This window comes from Pseudophryne corroboree, chromosome 2 (genome assembly GCF_028390025.1).
Source record: "Pseudophryne corroboree isolate aPseCor3 chromosome 2, aPseCor3.hap2, whole genome shotgun sequence".
In the NCBI taxonomy this organism is placed as follows: domain Eukaryota; kingdom Metazoa; phylum Chordata; class Amphibia; order Anura; family Myobatrachidae; genus Pseudophryne; species Pseudophryne corroboree.
The window spans coordinates 65,555,085-65,574,923 of NC_086445.1; the positions used below are offsets into that span (position 1 = coordinate 65,555,085).

At 50.5% G+C, this 19,839-nt stretch overlaps 1 protein-coding gene across 3 annotated transcripts in view; it reads left to right on the plus strand.

The window, feature by feature from the left end:
- NOX4 (NADPH oxidase 4) overlaps positions 1 to 19,839 on the plus strand; it is a 502,226-nt gene that overhangs the window by 422,355 nt on the left and 60,032 nt on the right. For all 3 annotated transcript variants that reach the window (XM_063951390.1, XM_063951389.1, XM_063951391.1), the window contains one exon: positions 2,487 to 2,606. In XM_063951390.1, the coding sequence (XP_063807460.1) occupies positions 2,487 to 2,606 (120 nt within the window). The remainder of the gene's footprint in view (positions 1 to 2,486; positions 2,607 to 19,839) is intronic.

Here is a 19,839-nt window from a genome sequence, read left to right on the forward strand (position 1 = left end):
CATCGTTCTCCCTCTGCACTCTTGGGACTGTCAGGCAGCAGAGGAATATTTTCTTTTTCAATATATAATAATGTGCAAGCAGTAGGATTGAATGATGTGGTATACAGAGAATGTGAGAATAGAGCCTTTTAGTATTAATTACCTAGTCATGATACAGTTTTTAAAGTTACATGAGGAAATAAACTTTAACCTACGATTTATATAGCGTAAAGACAGACAAAAAAAAAGTTGTATGTTATGATTAATAAATATACTTAACTATAAAGTTCTGTAGTTTGTTTTATTAACAGCTGACAAGTCACGTTACCTAACTGTGGATGGCAGTGCATGCTGGGAGGTTTTCTTGCACGACATCCACAAAATCTGTTGGGTCCAGGAATTCTGCATATGACAACACAGACGCCTACAAAACAGGGGAAACACGCCCCCATTTTGTAGAACAGTCCCGTCACTTCCCTTACTTCTCCCCCAAACGCCGCAGCATGTTAATCATACTGCGGCTAAGGTGGCACTGTATGCGATCATGCAGGACTGGTCCTGCACACGCTAGGGATGGCCATCGGTAGGTTATCCATCGATGGCACGGTTGATGGATAACCTCGATGTTGTAAAACCATCTGTAAAGGAACCATCAATGGTTTTACCCATCGATGGTCACCCCCTGCGTTACTGTTGACTGTAATGCAGGCCAATCAGAGCCAGCGGGTGTGGCTTCATAGGTGTCAGGGGGCGGGGCTAAACTCCGTGCCCTGACACTATGAGGAAAAAATAAATAACAAAAATTCGGTAGCACTAAACCAGGGGTTGGAAACCTTTTTTCTGCCAAGGGCCATTATTTATAAAATCCTTCGGGGGCCATACAAAAATTATCAACTTAAAAATGAGCCTGCCCTAAGTAGATATGCCCCCAGTAGTTATGCCACAGTAGCTATGCCCCCAGTCAGTAGTTATGCCCCCAGTAGGTATACCCCAATCAGTTGTTATGCTCCAGTAGATATGCCCCCAGTAAGTATGTCCCCAGACACTTGTTATGCCCCATTAGATATGCCCCGTCACGTTATGCCCCATTAGATATGCCCCGTCACGTTATGCCCCATTAGATATGCCACCAGTCAGTTGTTATGCCCCATTAGATATTCCCCCTAGTAGCGATGCTTACACACACACATTAAAAGGAAAAAAAAACCCACAATACTCCGCTCCTGTTTTCGGACCGTTGCCCTCCGCCTGTTTCCGGACCGTTGCCCTCCGCCTGGCCACTCGCTCCTCAGAACTATGGAAGAGAAGTCATGACATCTCTCCCATAACACCGCACAGCAGCACACGCACACTGCCAGAGCCGGAAGCCGGAGCTCAGGAGTGAGCCCCTGCCTGCGGCTGCTACTGAGGGTAAGAAGCCAGACGCCCACTAGTAACAAAATCTCAGCGGGCGCCAGGCTAGGTGAGCCTGGCCGGGCCGGATCAAGTGGCTCTGCGGGCATTATACGGCCCTCGGGCCTGAGGTTCCCCACCCCTGCACTAAACCATCGATGGTGGGAAACCATCTGGTTCTCCCCCATTGATGGTAAAAGTATTCAACATAGACCATCGATGATTTCAAATCACCACGATGGTCGATGGCCATCCCTAGCACACGCACAGAACGGGTCCTGCGCATGCGCAGTTCTCCCTCACCATCGAGTTAGTACATAAATCAAAGTGAGGTGAATGGTTGTACTCTCATGAGCGATATGACTCCGTGATGTCACTGGATTCCAGTGGATAGATAGACAGGGTTCACATGGATTTTAGTACAGCCCACAAAATGGCTGCCTCTGCTATCTGTAGGTGATGGGTGCATATTCTTGTTTATTTTTGTATTAAAAAATTGGATGTTTTTATTTGCTTTTGTTGTCCAGCTGCATCTTCTGTAAGTATCTTCCAAATGTATGAGCCACTCCTTCAGTGAAATAGGATCTAATACTGTATTTCTTCCCCCCTTTACCAGTTTGGGCGTAGTATAGAAGAGCTACAGTATTAGTGTAGCCAGTCAAATCAACACCAAATAGTCGAGAGGGTCAAAAGGTCAACAGGGTCAAAAGGTCATCATGAAAATGGTCAACACAACTTTCTTTCTGTTTTTTGGGTCAAATCTTGTATGTTTGATAATATGTGACCACAGTCGGTAAAAACATATACGCTCGTGGGCTCTCTTCGCTTGCCATGCTTTGGGCAGGTTACTATTCCCAGTCGTAGTCCACGTGAAATCAAGCAAATGTTGGGGAAAAAAAACAAGAAAACCAAAAACACGTGTCGACCATTTGTGTGTCCTCCATTGTCAAGTCGACCTTTTGAACCTATCGACCTTAAGCACTGTCAACCTTTAATTTGTGGACCTTTTGTTCCTGTCGGCCTAATTCATGTTGAGCATATGGTGTCGACATATTGACAGATCCGGATACCCAGCAGTTTAATTCTCATAGTCGTTATACCTTTTGTATTCACAGGATTTATATTGATGGTCCCTTTGGAAGCCCCTCAGAAGAAGCTTTGAATTATGAGGTCAGCCTGTGCATCGCTGGAGGCATCGGTGTCACACCATTTGCATCTATACTCAACCGGCTATTGTACGTCTACCATTGTATTTATATATATTGTACTGTGCTAAAAATGACATTTACGTTGCTAAAGAAAGTAATGTATTAAAATAAGGATATTTGATAGCGCATATAAATCAACGCATACATTAATTTATACATTTATCGGAATAATCCTATTTCATGGGCAGCATTGGGGGGCGGGGGGGGGGGGAGTTTTGTTGAAAAAGGTGAGTGTTCCTTGGTGTGGTCTGGGCAACTAGAAGCGGCATATGGGCAATTTGAGGGTGGTGCAGTGCATTTTTTTTACCCTCATGTAGGGAACTATTCATGAAGCAGTGAAAAGAGTTGAAGAAGTGAGCCAGTGGAGAAGTTGCCCATGGCAACCAATTAGTGTTGAGGTGGTAACATTTATAAAGTGCATTCTATAAAATTTACGTAGCAGCTGATTGGTTGCCATGGGCAACTTCTCCACTGGCTCACTTCTCCACTCTTATCACTGCTTCATGAATAGACCCCTTAGACTTTTAGTAGGTATACTATATCTAAGATTTAATAAAATCCATCTTAATGAACTCTGGAAACGATAATGCATCCAAGATGTCTAATTTGTAATTACAACATCATCCAATAATTAATAATTTTACAGTATACTTTGTTAGAGGCACTCTCTAGCACAGTGGTTCTCAAACTCTGTGCCGTGGCAGCCTGGGGTGCCTCAGGACACTTGCAGGGGTGCCCTGGGTTGGTGGTCCAGGACCAATTAAAATTATTTATGGTCAATGTAATTGGCAGAACTAGTGTTGGTGGCTGTCAGCAGGGCTGCCATCAGAAATTATGGAGCCCAGGACTGTCAAAATAGACAGGGCCCCTCCCTCAAAATAAAAAAGGTTCTGCCGCACTGCTCCACCCCGTCTGATGTCATAAATTGTGACGTTACGTATAGGTGGACTGTAACGAACCTACAGGGACGGTTTGCAGAGAGCCGATGCACAGATAAGGCTGTTTTAAGAAGTTCTCCTTGCGCATCAGACTGCTGTTGATTCATAGACTGGTGCAGCTATACAGGTATCGGCGGTAGGAGCCAGGGGTGGGCCGCCTCCTCACCCACCTACGGGTGGCATATAAACACAATTCACTTACTAGTGATGTGCACCGGACATTTTTCGGGTTTTGTGTTTTGGTTTTGGATTCGGTTCCGCGGCCGTGTTTTGGGTTCGGACGCGTTTTGGCAAAACCTCACCGAAATTTTTTTCTCGGATTCGGGTGTGTTTTGGATTCGGGTGTTTTTTTCAAAAAACCCTAAAAAACAGCTTAAATCATAGAATTTGGGGGTCATTTTGATCCCATAGTATTATTAACCTCAATAACCATAATTTCCACTCATTTCCAGTCTATTCTGAATAGCTCACACCCCACAATATTATTTTTAGTCCTAAAATTTGCACCGAGGTCGCTGGATGGCTAAGCTAAGCGACACAAGTGGCCGACACAAACACCTGGCCCATCTAGGAGTGGCACTGCAGTGTCAGGCAGGATGGCACTTCAAAAAAATAGTCCCCAAACAGCACATGATGCAAAGAAAAAAAGATGCGCACCAAGGTCGCTGTGTGACTAAGATAAGCGACACAAGTGGCCGACACAAACACCTGGCCCATCTAGGAGTGGCACTGCAGTGTCAGACATGATGGCACTTCAAAAAAATTGTCCCCAAACAGCACATGATGCAAAGAAAAAAAGAGGCGCACCAAGGTCGCTGTGTGACTAAGCTAAGCGACACAAGTGGCCGACACAAACACCTGGCCCATCTAGGAGTGGCACTGCAGTGTCAGACAGGATGGCACTTCAAAAAAATTGTCCCCAAACAGCACATGATGCAAAGAAAAATGAAAGAAAAAAGAGGTGCAAGATGGAATTGTCCTTGGGCCCTCCCACCCACCCTTATGTTGTATAAACAGGACATGCACACTTTAACTAACCCATCATTTCAGCGACAGGGTCTGCCACACGACTGTGACTGAAATGACTGGTTGGTTTGGGCCCCCACCAAAAAAGAAGCAATCAATCTCTCCTTGCACAAACTGGCTCTACAGAGGCAAGATGTCCTCCTCATCATCATCCTCCGATTCCTCACCCCTTTCACTGTGTACATCCCCCTCCTCACAGATTATTAATTCGTCCTCACTGGAATCCACCATCTCAGATCCCTGTGTTCTTTCTGGAGGCAATTTCTGGTGAATGTCTCCACGGAGGAATTGATTATAATTCATTTTGATGAACATCATCTTCTCCACATTTTCTGGAAATAACCCCGTACGCCGATTGCTGGCAAGGTGAGCGGCTGCACTAAACACTCTTTCGGAGTACACACTGGAGGGAGGGCAACTTAGGTAGAATAAAGCCAGTTTGTGCAAGGGCCTCCAAATTGCCTCTTTTTCCTGCCAGTATACGTACGGACTGTCTGACGTGTCTACTTGGATGCGGTCACTCATATAATCCTCCACCATTCTTTCAATGGTGAGAGAATCATATGCAGTGACAGTAGACGACATGTCAGTAATCGTTGGCAGGTCCTTCAGTCCGGACCAGATGTCAGCACTCGCTCCAGACTGCCCTGCATCACCGCAGGCGGGTGGGCTCGGAATTCTTAGCCTTTTCCTCGCACCCCCAGTTGCGGGAGAATGTGAAGGAGGAGATGTTGACGGGTCACGTTCCGCTTGACTTGACAATTTTCTCACCAGCAGGTCTTTGAACCTCTGCAGACTTGTGTCTGCCGGAAAGAGAGATACAACGTAGGTTTTAAATCTAGGATCGAGCACGGTGGCCAAAATGTAGTGCTCTGATTTCAACAGATTGACCACCCGTGAATCCTGGCAAAGCAACTTAAGGGCTCCATCCACAAGTCCCACATGCCTAGCGGAATCGCTCTGTTTTAGCTCCTCCTTCAATGTCTCCAGCTTCTTCTGCAAAAGCCTGATGAGGGGAATGACCTGACTCAGGCTGGCAGTGTCTGAACTGACTTCACGTGTGGCAAGTTCAAAGGGTTGCAGAACCTTGCACAACGTTGAAATCATTCTCCACTGCGCTTGAGTCAGGTGCATTCCCCCTCCTTTGCCTATATCGTGGGCAGATGTATAGGCTTGAATGGCTTTTTGCTGCTCCTCCATCCTCTGAAGCATATAGAGGGTTGAATTCCACCTCGTTACCACCTCTTGCTTCAGATGATGGCAGGGCAGGTTCAGGATTGTTTGGTGGTGCTCCAGTCTTCTGTACGCGATGGCTGAATGCCGAAAGTGGCCCGCAATTCTTCGGACCACCGACAGCATCTCTTGCACGCCTTTGTCGTTTTTTAAATAATTCTGCACCACCAAATTCAATGTATGTGCAAAACATGGGACGTGCTGGAATTTGCCCAGATGTAATGCACGCACAATATTGGTGGCGTTGTCCGATGTCACAAATCCCCAGGAGAGTCCAATTGGGGTAAGCCATTCTGCGATGATGTTCCTCAGTTTTCGTAAGAGGTTGTCAGCTGTGTGCCTTTTATGGAAAGCGGTGATACAAAGCGTAGCCTGCCTAGGAACGAGTTGGCGTTTACGAGATGCTGCTACTGGTGCCGCCGCTGCTGTTCTTGCTGCGGGAGGCAATACATCTACCCAGTGGGCTGTCACAGTCATATAGTCCTGAGTCTGCCCTGCTCCACTTGTCCACATGTCCGTGGTTAAGTGGACATTGGGTACAACTGCATTTTTTAGGACACTGGTGACTCTTTTTCTGAGGTCTGTGTACATTTTCAGTATCGCCTGCCTAGAGAAATGGAACCTAGATGGTATTTGGTACAGGGGACACAGTACCTCAATCAAGTCTCTAGTTGCCTCTGAATTAACGGTGGATACCGGAACCAAGTTTCTCACCCCCCAGGCTGCCAAGGCCTGAGTTATCTGCTTTGCAGCAGGATGACTGCTGTGATATTTCATCTTCCTCGCAAAGGACTGTTGGACAGTCAATTGCTTACTGGAAGTAGTACAAGTGGTCTTCCGACTTCCCCTCTGGGATGACGATCGACTCCCAGCAGCAACAACAGCAGCGCCAGCAGCAGTAGGCGTTACACTCAAGGATGCATCGGAGGAATCCCAGGCAGGAGAGGACTCGTCAGACTTGCCAGTGACATGGCCTGCAGGACTATTGGCTTTCCTGGGTAAGGAGGAAATTGACACTGAGGGAGTTGGTGGTGTGGTTTGCAAGAGCTTGGTTACAAGAGGAAGGGATTTAGTGGTCAGTGGACGGCTTCCGCTGTCATCCAAAGTTTTTGAACTTGTCACTGACTTATGATGAATGCGCTGCAGGTGACGTATAAGGGAGGATGTTCCTAGGTGGTTAACGTCCTTACCCCTACTTATTACAGCTTGACAAAGGCAACACACGGCTTGACACCTGTTGTCCGCATTTGTGTTGAAATAATTCCACACCGAAGAGCTGATTTTTTTTGTATTTTGACCAGGCATGTCAATGGCCATATTCGTCCCACGGACACAAGGTGTCTCCCCGGGTGCCTGACTTAAACAAACCACCTCACCATCAGAATCCTCCTTGTCAATTTCCTCCCCAGCGCCAGCAACACCCATATCCTCATCCTGGTGTACTTCAACAGTGACATCTTCAATTTGACTATCAGGAACTGGACTGCGGGTGCTCCTTCCAGCACTTGCAGGGGGCGTGCAAATGGTGGAAGGCGCCGTCCAGTGTTGGGAAGGTCAGGCATCGGAACCGACACAATTGGACTCTCCTTGGGGATTTGTGAGTTAGAAGAACGCACAGTTCTTTGCTGTGCTTTTGCCAGCTTAAGTCTTTTAATTTTTCTAGCGAGAGGATGAGTGCTTCCATCCTCATGTGAATCTGAACCACTAGCCATGAACAAAGGCCATGGCCTCAGCCGTTCCTTGCCACTCCGTGTCGTAAATGGCATATTGCCAAGTTTACGCTTCTCATCCGACGCTTTCAATTTTGATTTTTGGGTCATTTTACTGAACTTTTGTGTTTTGGATTTTACATGCTCTCTACTATGACATTGGGCATCGGCCTTGGCAGACGACGTTGATGGCATTTCATCGTCTCGGCCATGACTAGTGGCAGCAACTTCAGCACGAGGTGGAAGTGGATCTTGATCTTTCCCTATTTTAACCTCCACATTTTTGTTCTCCATTTTTTAATGTGTGGAATTATATGCCAGTATCAATAGCAATGGCCTACTACTATATATACTGGGCACAACTAAAATGCACCACAGGTATAGAATGTAGATGGATAGTATACTTAATGACGACACAGAGGTAGGTACAGCAGTGGCCTTCCATATCGTACTGCTATATATACTGGTGGTCACTGTGTCGGCAAACTGCAAAACTAAAATGCACCACAGGTATAGAATGTAGATGGATAGTATACTTAATGACGACACAGAGGTAGGTACAGCAGTGGCCTTCCGTACCGTACTGCTATATATACTGGTGGTCACTGTGTCAGCAAACTGCACAACTGAAATGCACCACAGGTATAGAATCTAGATGGATAGTATACTTGACGACACAGAGGTAGGTACAGCAGTGGCCTACTGTACCGTAATGCTATATATTATATACTGGTGGTCACTGGTCAGCAAAACTCTGCACTGTACTCCTCCTATATAATATTATACTGGTGGTTCCCAGTCCCCACAATAAAGCAGCACACTGAGCACAGATATGGAGTGTTTTTCAGGCAGACAACGTATACTGGTGGTCACTGTCAGCAAAACTCTGCACTGTACTCCTGCTATATAATACAGCTGCTCCCCAGTCCCCACAATTAAGCAGTGTGAGCACAGATATATGCAGCACACTGAGCACAGATAAGGAGCATTTTTTTCAGGCAGAGAACGGATAAAACTGGTGGCCACTGATCAGCAAAACTCTGCACTGTACTCCTCCTATATTATACAGCTGCTCCCCAGTCCTCCCCACAATTAAGCAATAAAGCACAATCAAGTTCAACAATAACGGAGAGGACGCCAGCCACGTCCTCTCCCTAACATTTCCAATGCACGAGTGAAAATGGCGGCGACGCGCGGCTGCTTATATAGAATCCGAATCTCGCGAGAATCCGACAGCGGGATGATGACGTTCGGGCGCGCTCGGGTTAACCGAGCCATACGGGAGAATCCGAGTATGGCTCGGACCCGTGTAAAATAGGTGAAGTTCGGGGGGGGTTCGGTTTCTGAGAAACGAACCTGCTCATCACTACTTTAATATCTCTTTATACATTTCTCAATAAAAAACTTTTGGCCTAGGGGAGCCGTGAAAAAAAATTCTGATACTCTAGTGTGACATGATTCAAAAAAGTTTGGGAACCACTGTTCTAGCAGATAGAGGTGGCCATATTCTTGTAGCACGTACTGGGTGTGTTAGATCACCATGAGCCATATTTTCTGGTTTGAAATAACTTCTGTTGATAGCTATTTGCTGGAAAAGTTATTGCAAATTTTCTTTAAGCTACTGGACATTGGGGGTCATTCAGAGTTGATCGCTAGCTGCATTCGTTCGCTGTGCAGCGATGAGGCAAAAACGGCACTTCTGCGCATGCGGCGCAATGCACATGCACGTCGTACTATTACAAAGAACAATGTAGTTTCACACAAGGTCTAGCGAAGTTTTTCAGTCGCACTTCTGGCCGCAGTGTGATTGACATGAAGTGGGCGTTTCTGGGTGTCAACTGACCGTTTTCAAGGAGTGTTCGGAAAAACGCAGGCATGGCTGGGCGAACGCAGGGCGTGTTCGTGATGTCAAAAACAGGAACTGAACAATTCTGAAGTGATCGCAAACGATGAAGCTACTCTAAAACTGCACAAAAAAACTTTGCCGCTGCTCTGCGATCCTTTCGTTCGCACTTCTGCTAAGCTAAAATACACTCCCAGTGGGAGGCGGCATAGCGTTTGCACGGCTGCTAAAAACTGCTAGCGAGCGAACAACTCGGAATGACCACCATATACCTAATTCAGTAAGGATTGCAAATTCTGCTAATTAGCATGCTGACTGCCGCCTCCCCCCTCCCCTTCAACAAGCAGAAATTGCGATGCGATCGCTATTTCTGCTTGTTAGCAGAAATCAAGGATGCCTCCTGTAGTGCAGCTTAGCTGCGCCTACAGGAGGCTCGCCGCCATGTTCCCGATCGCAGTAGCTGCGTGTGATGCAGCCACCACGATCACGCTCCTGCCACGCCCCCATTCGCACCGCACTGCCCAGTACCCCCACATTTGCCGGCCTCCGCCCCCTGCAACGCTCCGTCTCCTCCCTGGAAACAGAGCGTTGCCGCCCCACCCACAGAAATGCGGTTGTATGGCACACATCCAACCTGAATTAGGCCCAATGTTATACATTTACATATTGTATATATAAGTGGTGCACTATCTTGTGTTAAATGTAGTAACCGTGATTGTCCATGAAACAAAAGGGGGGTAGTATTTAGTTCTGCAGACTGCTAGAAATGTTTAATGGTCAATTTAACTTATTTGGATACGCTTGAAAAATTCAATCTAGTCTCTGCAGTTTAATGGCCACTGACACGTTTGGGTTGGGGTACAATCGCCAGTTGACAACGTTTCTGATTTGGAATTTGCATCTCAGAATTGCAGTTCATGGATATATTAGTGAAATATTTCTTATTTTAAACCACTATTTAAATAACATTTATTTTTAATGGGAAAATGCAGGACCATACTAATGCATTTGAAACTCCACAGGACTCACTCGATAATGTGTGACGCAGCACGCCAATCTGCAAACAGATGTGAACGTTGTCCAACTGCATTAGGGGTCTATTCATAAAGCAGCAAGCCGTGAAGAAGCCCCTGACTTCTCCAGTGGCCGCCCCACCCCCCGCTCCACTGCTGAACCGCATCACCGTGCTTTCCGCTTCTCTGTTGAGTTAAGGTTCGCTATCTCAGGATGGCGCAACCTGAACCGTGGTGCGGTAACTGCAGGGAAGCTCAATGCGTCCCTCCTTGCTCTCTGTCTGCACCCGGCGCTGGCTCCACCCCCCTGACCTCCCAGCAGCCACTGCGGCTTTCCAGGAGGTCAGCGCATGCGCAGAAGGATCTGCCGGCTGACTCCAAGCACCGCCGGAGAAGAGAGCGTCGCTGCAGCCTGATACACCGCATTACTTCGCCGGAAGGGTGAGTATGCATGAATTGCTACTTACTGTATATTAGCTATACATCGCATCGCACTGATGCAATGTCTAGTGATGGGTGGTCTTCAGTATGCCGGCTGTCGGGATCCCGGCGCACAGTATACCGGCGCCGGAATCCCGACAGCCGGCATACCGACACTTATTCTCTCGTGGGGGTCCACGACCCCCCTGGAGGGAGAATAAAATAGCGTGGCGTGCTTAGCGCGCCACCGTGCCCGCAGCGTTGCGAGCGCAGCAAGCCCGCAAGGGGCTCATTTGCGCTCGCCGAACTGTCGGTAAGCCGGCGGTCGGGCTCCCGGCGCCGATATGCTGGTTGCCGGGAGCCCGACCGCCGGCATACCATACCACACCCCTAGTGATAAGTATCAATTTTTCTTTTTTTTTTTTATGAATAGACCCCACTGTCTTTTATCCATTGTAATTGCTCAAAAAATTGTAGAAATTCCGGTGTGAACTTTCAAACTTTTTTTACTGGTTAAACAATCGGCTCGTTGGAGCATCACTTATTTCATGACGCTTGAAAGTCACAGAGTTATAAATGTGCACCAGAGACAGGCTCTGTTATATGAATTATATAATAAGCAACTGAACATGACAAATATATGTATTATAAACTAGTAAAATGTGATGTTGTTGTCCTTGGAATTATTGGTGCTCTCAGTATGAATCTGTATTATCTTTAATTGAATGTCATGGCCTAAAATAATGTGTTCAGCAAGTGATTGTAACTTTGCGTCCTCCACATGTCAAGTATTTTTCTTATTCATTCAGCACTGACATAATCTGCAGTGCTGTGGAATGACGGAAAGAAAATTAATATATGATCAGGGCCGCTGAGAGCCACGCCGGGCCCAGGTAAATGCCTAGGGGCGTTGTTTATTAAGTGGGCGTGACTATGCTCTTTAGTATAAAAATAAGTGAATAATAAAAGAATTGTTGGGTCGCCGAGCGTGCTCCACAAGAGAGGATGCCATTTTAACATAGGGTAGCGCCTTTTTAACATAGGGGTGCAGGGGGGAGGGAACCCGCTTTCTACCTTACTTGATCTGGAAGTGGGTCTCTCCTCCCCGACTAGCTCCATCTTCCCAGTGATATTTGAGAAGATGACGCTGGCCACTAGAGACCAAAGACTTTCTATGCCTTCTATGTGCGGCGCCATCTTCCCGAAGATATCACTGGGTATATGGCACCGTCGCCTGCCGGCCACAGCAGAGGGTGGCTAGCGGGCTTGCCCTTCCCCTCCCCCCTCCGGGCCCCTCCAGCAGCATGGGCCCAGGTAATTTGGACCTGCTCCCCCTGCCTCTCGCCACCACTGTATATGATAGCAATATGGACAGGTACAGTGGTGATCTACGCTAGCTCCTTGGTGACAGTACCAGCCACCTGACACAGCATAGATCTAGCATTCCGAGCTAGCGAATAACTCGCCCAGGTCGTTCCTTCGGCACGTTGCTGAAGGCTGCATGTCCTGCTCCAGCCAAGGGTAATGTCTGGCTCCCCTAGAGGCTGGAAAATCACTGGGCATTTATTCACCCACAAGAACGTTACTATTGTTTGGGCACCGGTGTTGGCCGATAAGGCCTGGCTCTCATTCGGCGTTCCAATAAACCTCACACGTCAGATGCATCCATGCACCACTCACGCAACTTATCTTATAAAATAAAGACACCACAACTGTATTTGGCGTGAAAGGGGGTCAGCTTTTATTTTCTGACTGAGAGGAAGGCCTCTTAAATACGAAGACTAAAATGCAGACTTCCCTCTCTAACTAAGGTGGCGGGGAGAAGAACGGTTAAAACATGATAAACGTAACATGGGTGAAAAAACATTATAATACAGAAAAAGCAAGCAATAAAAAACATATGTGTGAGGGAGCCTTCTGCCCCCGATGTTCCGGGATCGGCCTCCTGCCTCCATCCCGTACATTGAAAATAAAAAAATCCAAGGACAGGGGTCGACCTTCTGCCACTACCCCTGCCCACCAACAGTTGTAGGGACGGAGGTATGCTCCGCCCCTACGGGGTCAAAAATTGGGCCACCGGCCCCGCCATCCGCATATGTTTATACCAATTATATGGACCCCACTTGGAAAAGTGATGCCCGTAAACTAATTCAAACGACTATGAAATTTACCTAAAAGTACACCCAAACTTCTAACCTTGAACTCATAATTAAAAATTAAGTAACCGTTCAGAAACCGGCCACCTAAAGCCGACACAATGAAACACAACTGCAGAACAATACCAAGTCCCCAGGGCGGGAGGGCGGGTCACGAAAAGAGCTGGAAGAGAGGCAGGAAGTATCCTGTCAGCTGCCTATATGCATGACAGGCCAGCCCCCTCTCCATGATCCAGCCAATTAGCCCCCGGCCCTCTCTCCACGTTCCTCCCACCACAAAACACTAAACCCCCTCCAGGCCAAGGTGATGCATCGAGCGGCGCTGCGGAAGCCCAGACGGTGCGTTTATGCCGCTATGGTCACATTATGTTCCCTACGCGGTCTTAAACCTCACACGTCAGATGCATCCATGCACCACTCACGCAACTTACCTTATAAAATAAAGACACCACAACTGTAATTGGCGTGAAAGGGGGTCAGCTTTTATTTTCTGACTGAGAGGAAGGCCTATTAAATGCTAACACTAAAATGCAGACTTCCCTCTCTAAGGTGGCGGGGAGAAGAACGGTTAAAACATGATAAACGTAACATGGGTGAAAAAACATTATAATACAGAAAAAGCAAGCAATAAAAAACATATGTGTGAGGGAGCCTTCTGCCCCCAATGTTCCAGGATCAGCCTCCTGCCTCCATCCCGAACATCAAAATCAAAAAATCCAAGGACAGGGGTCGACCTTCTGCCACTACCCCTGCCCACCAACAGTTGTAGGGATGGAGGTACGCTCCGCCCCTACGGGGTAAAAAATTGGGCCACTGGCCCCGCCATCCACATATGTTTATACCAATTATATGGACCCCACTTGGAAAAGTGATGCCTGTAAACTAATTCAAACGACTATGAAATTTACCTAAAAGTACACCCAAACTTCTAACCTTGAACTCATAATTAAAAATTAAGTAACCGTTCAGAAACCGTCCAACTGCCAGGTTACCAACCTGCCACCGCCACCGAACTCCAAAACTAACTAAAGCGACCGGAAAAGGTAGAAGACAAACTAATGCAACGAAAAAACCCAGAACGACTATCAAACGAGAAAAACTACCTAAGGGGACCGAAGAACGTGAATAATGTCATCCAAGAAAATCACCATGCCCGCTGGCGACAAATGCACCCCATCAGACCGGTACAGAGTCGGATCCCGGAAGGAGATACCACCGTGCGGCACGACCAGGCCGCCATGCTGGAGGACAGCACGACCGACAACCGAATTGACCCGCCTCCGAACTAGGTCAGTCGCCCAGGGGTTAAAGGCTCCAGGCCAAACCGTCGAGGGACGATGTCTGACCAGAGGATCAGGCAAAACGGCCAGTCGGCCATAAGTTCCAACAGCTGACGTCTGATCTCGAGGCGAATGTCAAGCCCCGTGCGGCGCACCAAATCATTGCCACCAAGATGCAAGACCAGGAACAGTGGATATCCAAAGCGGCCAACTGCCACCGGAAGCCAGTCCCGCAGGCCGTCCCAGCGGAGGCCTCTACGCCCCAACCAGCGCACAGCCTGCAGCTCCGGAAACCGGGTCATGTCGCCGGCCAGAGCCGACACGGACAGCCAATATATGTATGAATGGCCGACAAACCGTATAAAGTGCGGATCTAACCGCCGTCCTGCAAAAGAAGGGTGTGACGAAGGTTAATAAAATGAGGAAAAGATGGTGTATGTAAAAGGACAACCTAACTGCGGCCCTAACGGGGAGTGGAGGGGGCACCCAATTTGACTTGAGGCAAAAACAAAACTTCGTTAGCCGGCAAAAGCCGTAAGTAAAACCAACGATAAAACAAAAATTCCTCAAGGCCCCCGCAATCGCAAAATGCAACTGCGACGAGCGGCTAGTCCTCAAATGGGCGCACTGGGAGGAAAAGGCCTGATATAGCGTCTGACTGCACCAGACCTCCACCTGCCCAGTGCCCGGACTTCGACTTCGGACCAACCCGCCGCAGCGGCTGCTGAAGCAGCGCCGATGCGGAAAGAGTGAGTCCCGTAGTCGGCCGGAGAGAGACCCAGGTACAAAAGACAATGTCCCAAAACCGACCGGAATTGATATCTGGTCAACGGGGAACCGTCACCATGGACGAGCCACCCAGGCGGAGGCCGAAGGGACGAATAAGCCTGGGCCGCGGCAACTGGACAAATGCCCCGCGCACGAGCCCGACCCATTCGAACCCACTGCCCCCTGCCGACTACGTCAGTCTTGGAGCGCTGAATCCTGCACCACAAACCGTCGGGGCGTACGACGACGTGGGCTGCCAGCATGGGCGGGGCAGAAGTCCGAGAGACGGCCACCAGCTCGCCCACCCTGAATGCACCGTGGAAGGCCATCGTAAAGGCCGCCATGAAGAGGCGAACTTCGTATCCCGAGGAGCAAATACTCCGTAGGGATCCCAAAATCCGCCTCAGCAAAGCACCCGTGATCGGCAGGCGAGTATCCGGGAGGGGCGGGAACGCCCGAGCCCAACCTTTCAACACCCGCCGGAGGAAAAAGGACTTGGTAAAATCCGCTTCCCCCCGAAGCAGCAGAAAGTATGAAATCCCGTCGGAGTACAACATCCATATGTATTCTAAGAGTAAATCGTGAGAGGTCTTACCACGCTGGCCCCTCTCCAGGAGGAAGCGACTCCACCGCTCCCAGGCGGCCCGATATGCCGTAAAAGTAGCAGGGGCCAATGACCTGTGTGCTAGCACCTCCAATCCGGGTGGATGACCTGCCACACATAAACAGGACAGGATTCCCCTTGGATTAGCGCTGCAGGAGCCAAGCGCCTAAACCGCTGCCAATCGCCCCGAGACAGGGTATCCGCAATTTCGTTACACACACCAGGGACATGTTTGGCTCGCAACGTAATGTTGTTCACCAAACATAGCAAGACTATCTGCGCAAGGACCCGCAGGACCGGCAAGGACGTGGATTTTTGGCGGTTTATGGCAAAAACCACGCCCAAATTGTCGCACCAGAAGAATAACCTGTTTGTTACGCAGGGAATCACACCACAATTCTAGAGCGACCAGAATGGGAAATATTTCCAGCAACAGCATGTTGTAGTGAGGCCCTTGCAAAGCCAGGCACGAGGCCAGGGACACGCGCACCAACGGCCTGCGAAATAAGCTCCGAATCCGTAAGCGCCAGAGGCGTCCGTGAAAAACTCTAGAGATGGGCTAGACACAGCCGCCTCCTTCCAAATACAGATGCCGTTGAAACGAACAAGAAATTCGTCCCAAATCCGCAAATCCCTTCGGATTTCGAGAGACAACCTAAGAAAATGATGCGGGCGTCTAACCCCCACGGTAGCCCGTTCCAATTTTCTACAAAAAACCCTGCCCATGGGGATCACCTTGCAAGCAAAGTTAAACAGGCCCAACAAGGATTGAGCCTGTTTGAGAGTGAGCTTGCCCGCAGACAGCGCATATAGGATACCGTCGTGTAAACGCAACACCTTGTCCGCAGGGAGCCGACACAGACCACCGACTGTATCAATCTGAATCCCGAGGTAAACCAAGGAGGCGGAGGGACCCTCCGTCTTCTCAGGTGCCACCGGAACCCCGAAGTGTGCGAAGAGGGCCAGAGCCCCCTGCAGCAAGCGGACGCAGCGATCCGAGTCTGATGGGCCGATAAAAAGGAAATCGTCCAGGTAGTGCGAAATTCCCCGTTCGCCCGTCTCCTGCTCGAGACACCAGTGGAGGAAAGAACTGAATCTCTCGAAGTAGGCGCAAGAGATAGAACAGCCCATAGGGAGGCACCGATCGATGTAATAGCCATCGTCCAGCTTAAAACCCATAAACCGAAAGGCGGACGGGTGCAGCGGAAGGAGGCGGAACGCTGACTGGATGTCCAATTTACACATCACTGCCCCCGGACCAAAAGACCGGATGGTGTCAATGGCTGAATCAAAGGATAGGTAAACAACCCTACACTGATCCGGAGGGATGGCATCATTAACCGATGACCCCAGAGGACAGGACAGATGTTGGATAAGCCGAAATTTGCCCACGGTCTTTTTGGGCACTATGCCCACGGGGGACAAGACCAAGTCTGGCAAGGGGGGTTCCTGGAAAGGGCCTACCATTCTACCTAGCGCCACCTCAGCCTACACCTTCTGGCGGAGCACGTCCGGAAATCCCCTAGCCGAGCGCAGGCTCGTACCCACCCGTCCATGTATCGGCAAGGGGAAGCCCGACGCGAAACCCGAGTGTAAGAATTGGGCGTCCGCCGGCCGCGGGTACCGTCGCAGCCAGGGAATGAGTGCCCGAAGTCTAATTGGGGTGGGGGCTGTGGCCAACGCCAGAGGCCGCGGGAGCGCGACTTTGCCGGGTCTGTGGTCCGGAAGCCCCGGCCCCAGGACTGGGACAGTCCTTAATCCCGTGCCCCCCCCCCCCCCCCACATCGGATACAGGAGTGATGCAAACGACACCGGCCGCCTAAGTCGCATTGGGCATTATTAAAAGCGAAGCATTTTCCATGCCCCGCACGCCCTGAACCGCCGCAAAAGCCGGCAGAACGAGAGGCAGGACGTTTAGCCCAACGCCTCGCCGTGCCGCCGTCCTCAGTGCTGGCCGAACCCTGGGTCAGTTCCGAGCACAATTCCACATCTTTCTTACCGAAGTTATAGATCTGCCGCCCGTGTTGTTTCCGCCGAAAATCCTCATCATAACGACGCCAGGCCGACCCTTTGTACTTATGGTACAGCACGTGTATGAGGAATTGATATCGCACTATGTTCATATGTTCGTCCGGGCGGGTCTCTAGGTAACATGCAGCAAAGATCAACATACATCGCACCCAATTCGGGTAGGAGCGCAAAGCGTCCTCGCTGCCCCGCCCCTTTTTCTTAGCTGAAAGTAAGGCTTTTCGATCGTCGCTAGTAAGAGCGAAAATATTCACATATTGGCCCTTACGAATCCGGTCCCGGACCCGGGGCCTGAGTCCACGTTGCACGGCCGTATTTGCGCAGTGCACGGTGTCCGATTCCACTGAGACCTGGGAGGCGGACGAGGTTGAATACCGATGTTCGCGCCATCTGCGACGCTTAACCCTGTGCAAGCCACCGTCGGAGGAGGACAGACCCTCCGAGGACGTGGAGGCAAGGGAAGAATCCGTGCCCCGGTGCCTGCTGCGCGTGCTGGAAAACCTACGCGCACTGCTACCGACGCTAGAGGAGGTGGAGTGAGTACCCGATCCCAAGCCGCTACGGGGTGTAACCGCGCTCCCCCGATGAAGACTCACCTGCACGAGAGGGAACACCGTCCCTACCAACGGCCACCGGACGACTCGAGGATGCACCGACAGACTCCATTCCTGACCCGACGTCCGCGGCTGGGGAGACAAAAGAGACATTGTTTCCCTGTTCCCCCACCGGGCCCGCAGCCGCGACCTCCTCCGATCCCGAGCATTGGCCACAGGATGAGAAACCGAAGAGTCGGTACTACTGGAAGGAGGCAGCGCAACGTCGGAATGAGAGCCGTCCGCAGCAACATCGGCGGAAGACGACCGGAGACGGGGAGGGGCAGAACGGTCGTCCTCCGAAGGCACACGCTGCCCCCTGATGGGGTGAGTGACCCTGGTCGGAGCCGCTCGGCCATGGGCGGCGGCAGCAGCGCCATGCGAGATACCCTGGAAGGGGGAGGCGCTCCAGGGCCACCCACAGCAGGAGAGGCCAGGTGGCCCGCTCCACCGCGGGCGGATGCAGAACGTCCCCGCCTGACTGGCCCTGTCGGGGGAGGGCGCAGGCCGGACCTGACTGGGTGAAGTGGAGGGCCGGCCAGAGGGGCCAGGCCTCATCTGGGCCCCCCAACTGGCAGGGTCAACTGTGGCACGCGCGCTGCCTAGACTGAACATGTCTGGCAGCCGCGCGACCCCCCGCCCGCCCACTAACCGCAACAGTACCATGAGGGAGAGCAACAAGCCGCTGATCCGCGGGCCGGGAGCTCCGTCCCGGCCCCACGTGATCGGAGCGGCTGCGGGTAGCAGCGAGCGGCGGGCTCAGGGACGGCAGGACACCGTCCCCGGCCAGGCGCCGCGTACGCCCTCTATCACCCAGCGCTCCGTCCCCCGCCGCGGCTAGCAGCGGGGACGGAGAGCGCAAGCGCGGGGGAGCCCGGGCGGGCGGCCAAGCCCGGCCGCGCGCGCCCCGGGTCTCCCGCACGGCAGCCGCAGCATTTATTCCCCGTGCTGGGTGGACATCAGATGCGTCCAGGAGCCGGGCGGGGAGGCCAGCGGTGCGGCTGGGGCGGATTCTGGCGGCCATAGGGAGATTAGGAGTCAGACACAAGAGAAGCAAAGGATAGGAAGGGTGAATATAAGAAAGGAGTAGAGGGGATAGAGAAGGGCAAAGCACAGAGGAGATGGAGAGAAATAAGTATAAAGGGATGTGTGCGAAGTATGAAAGATAATAAGGATAAATGTAATAAATGGGAACAGTACTTGCAGGCCTCACGAAAAGAGGTGGAAGAGAGGCAGGAAGTATCCTGTCAGCTGCCTATATCCATGACAGGCCAGCCCCCTCTCCATGATCCAGCCAATTAGCCCCCGGCCCTCTCTCCACGTTCCTCCCACCACAAAACATTAAACCCCTCCAGGCCAAGGTGATGCATCGAGCGGCGCTGCGGAAGCCCAGACGGTGCGTTTATGCCGCTATGGTCACATTATGTTCCCTACGCGGTCTTTCACTCAGTGCTGAAACAGGAAAGGGACTTTCTGTTGCCACAACGTTGGAAGCACAGCATTCTCTCAAATGTCATTCTATGCTGTAGTATTAAGATTTCCCTTTACAGGAACTAAGGGACCAAATCATGAAACACAGCCCCGGGCCATTATTCCTCCTGCTCCAAACTTTAGCTGACCGTATACATCCTGGCATGATGGCCAACTGT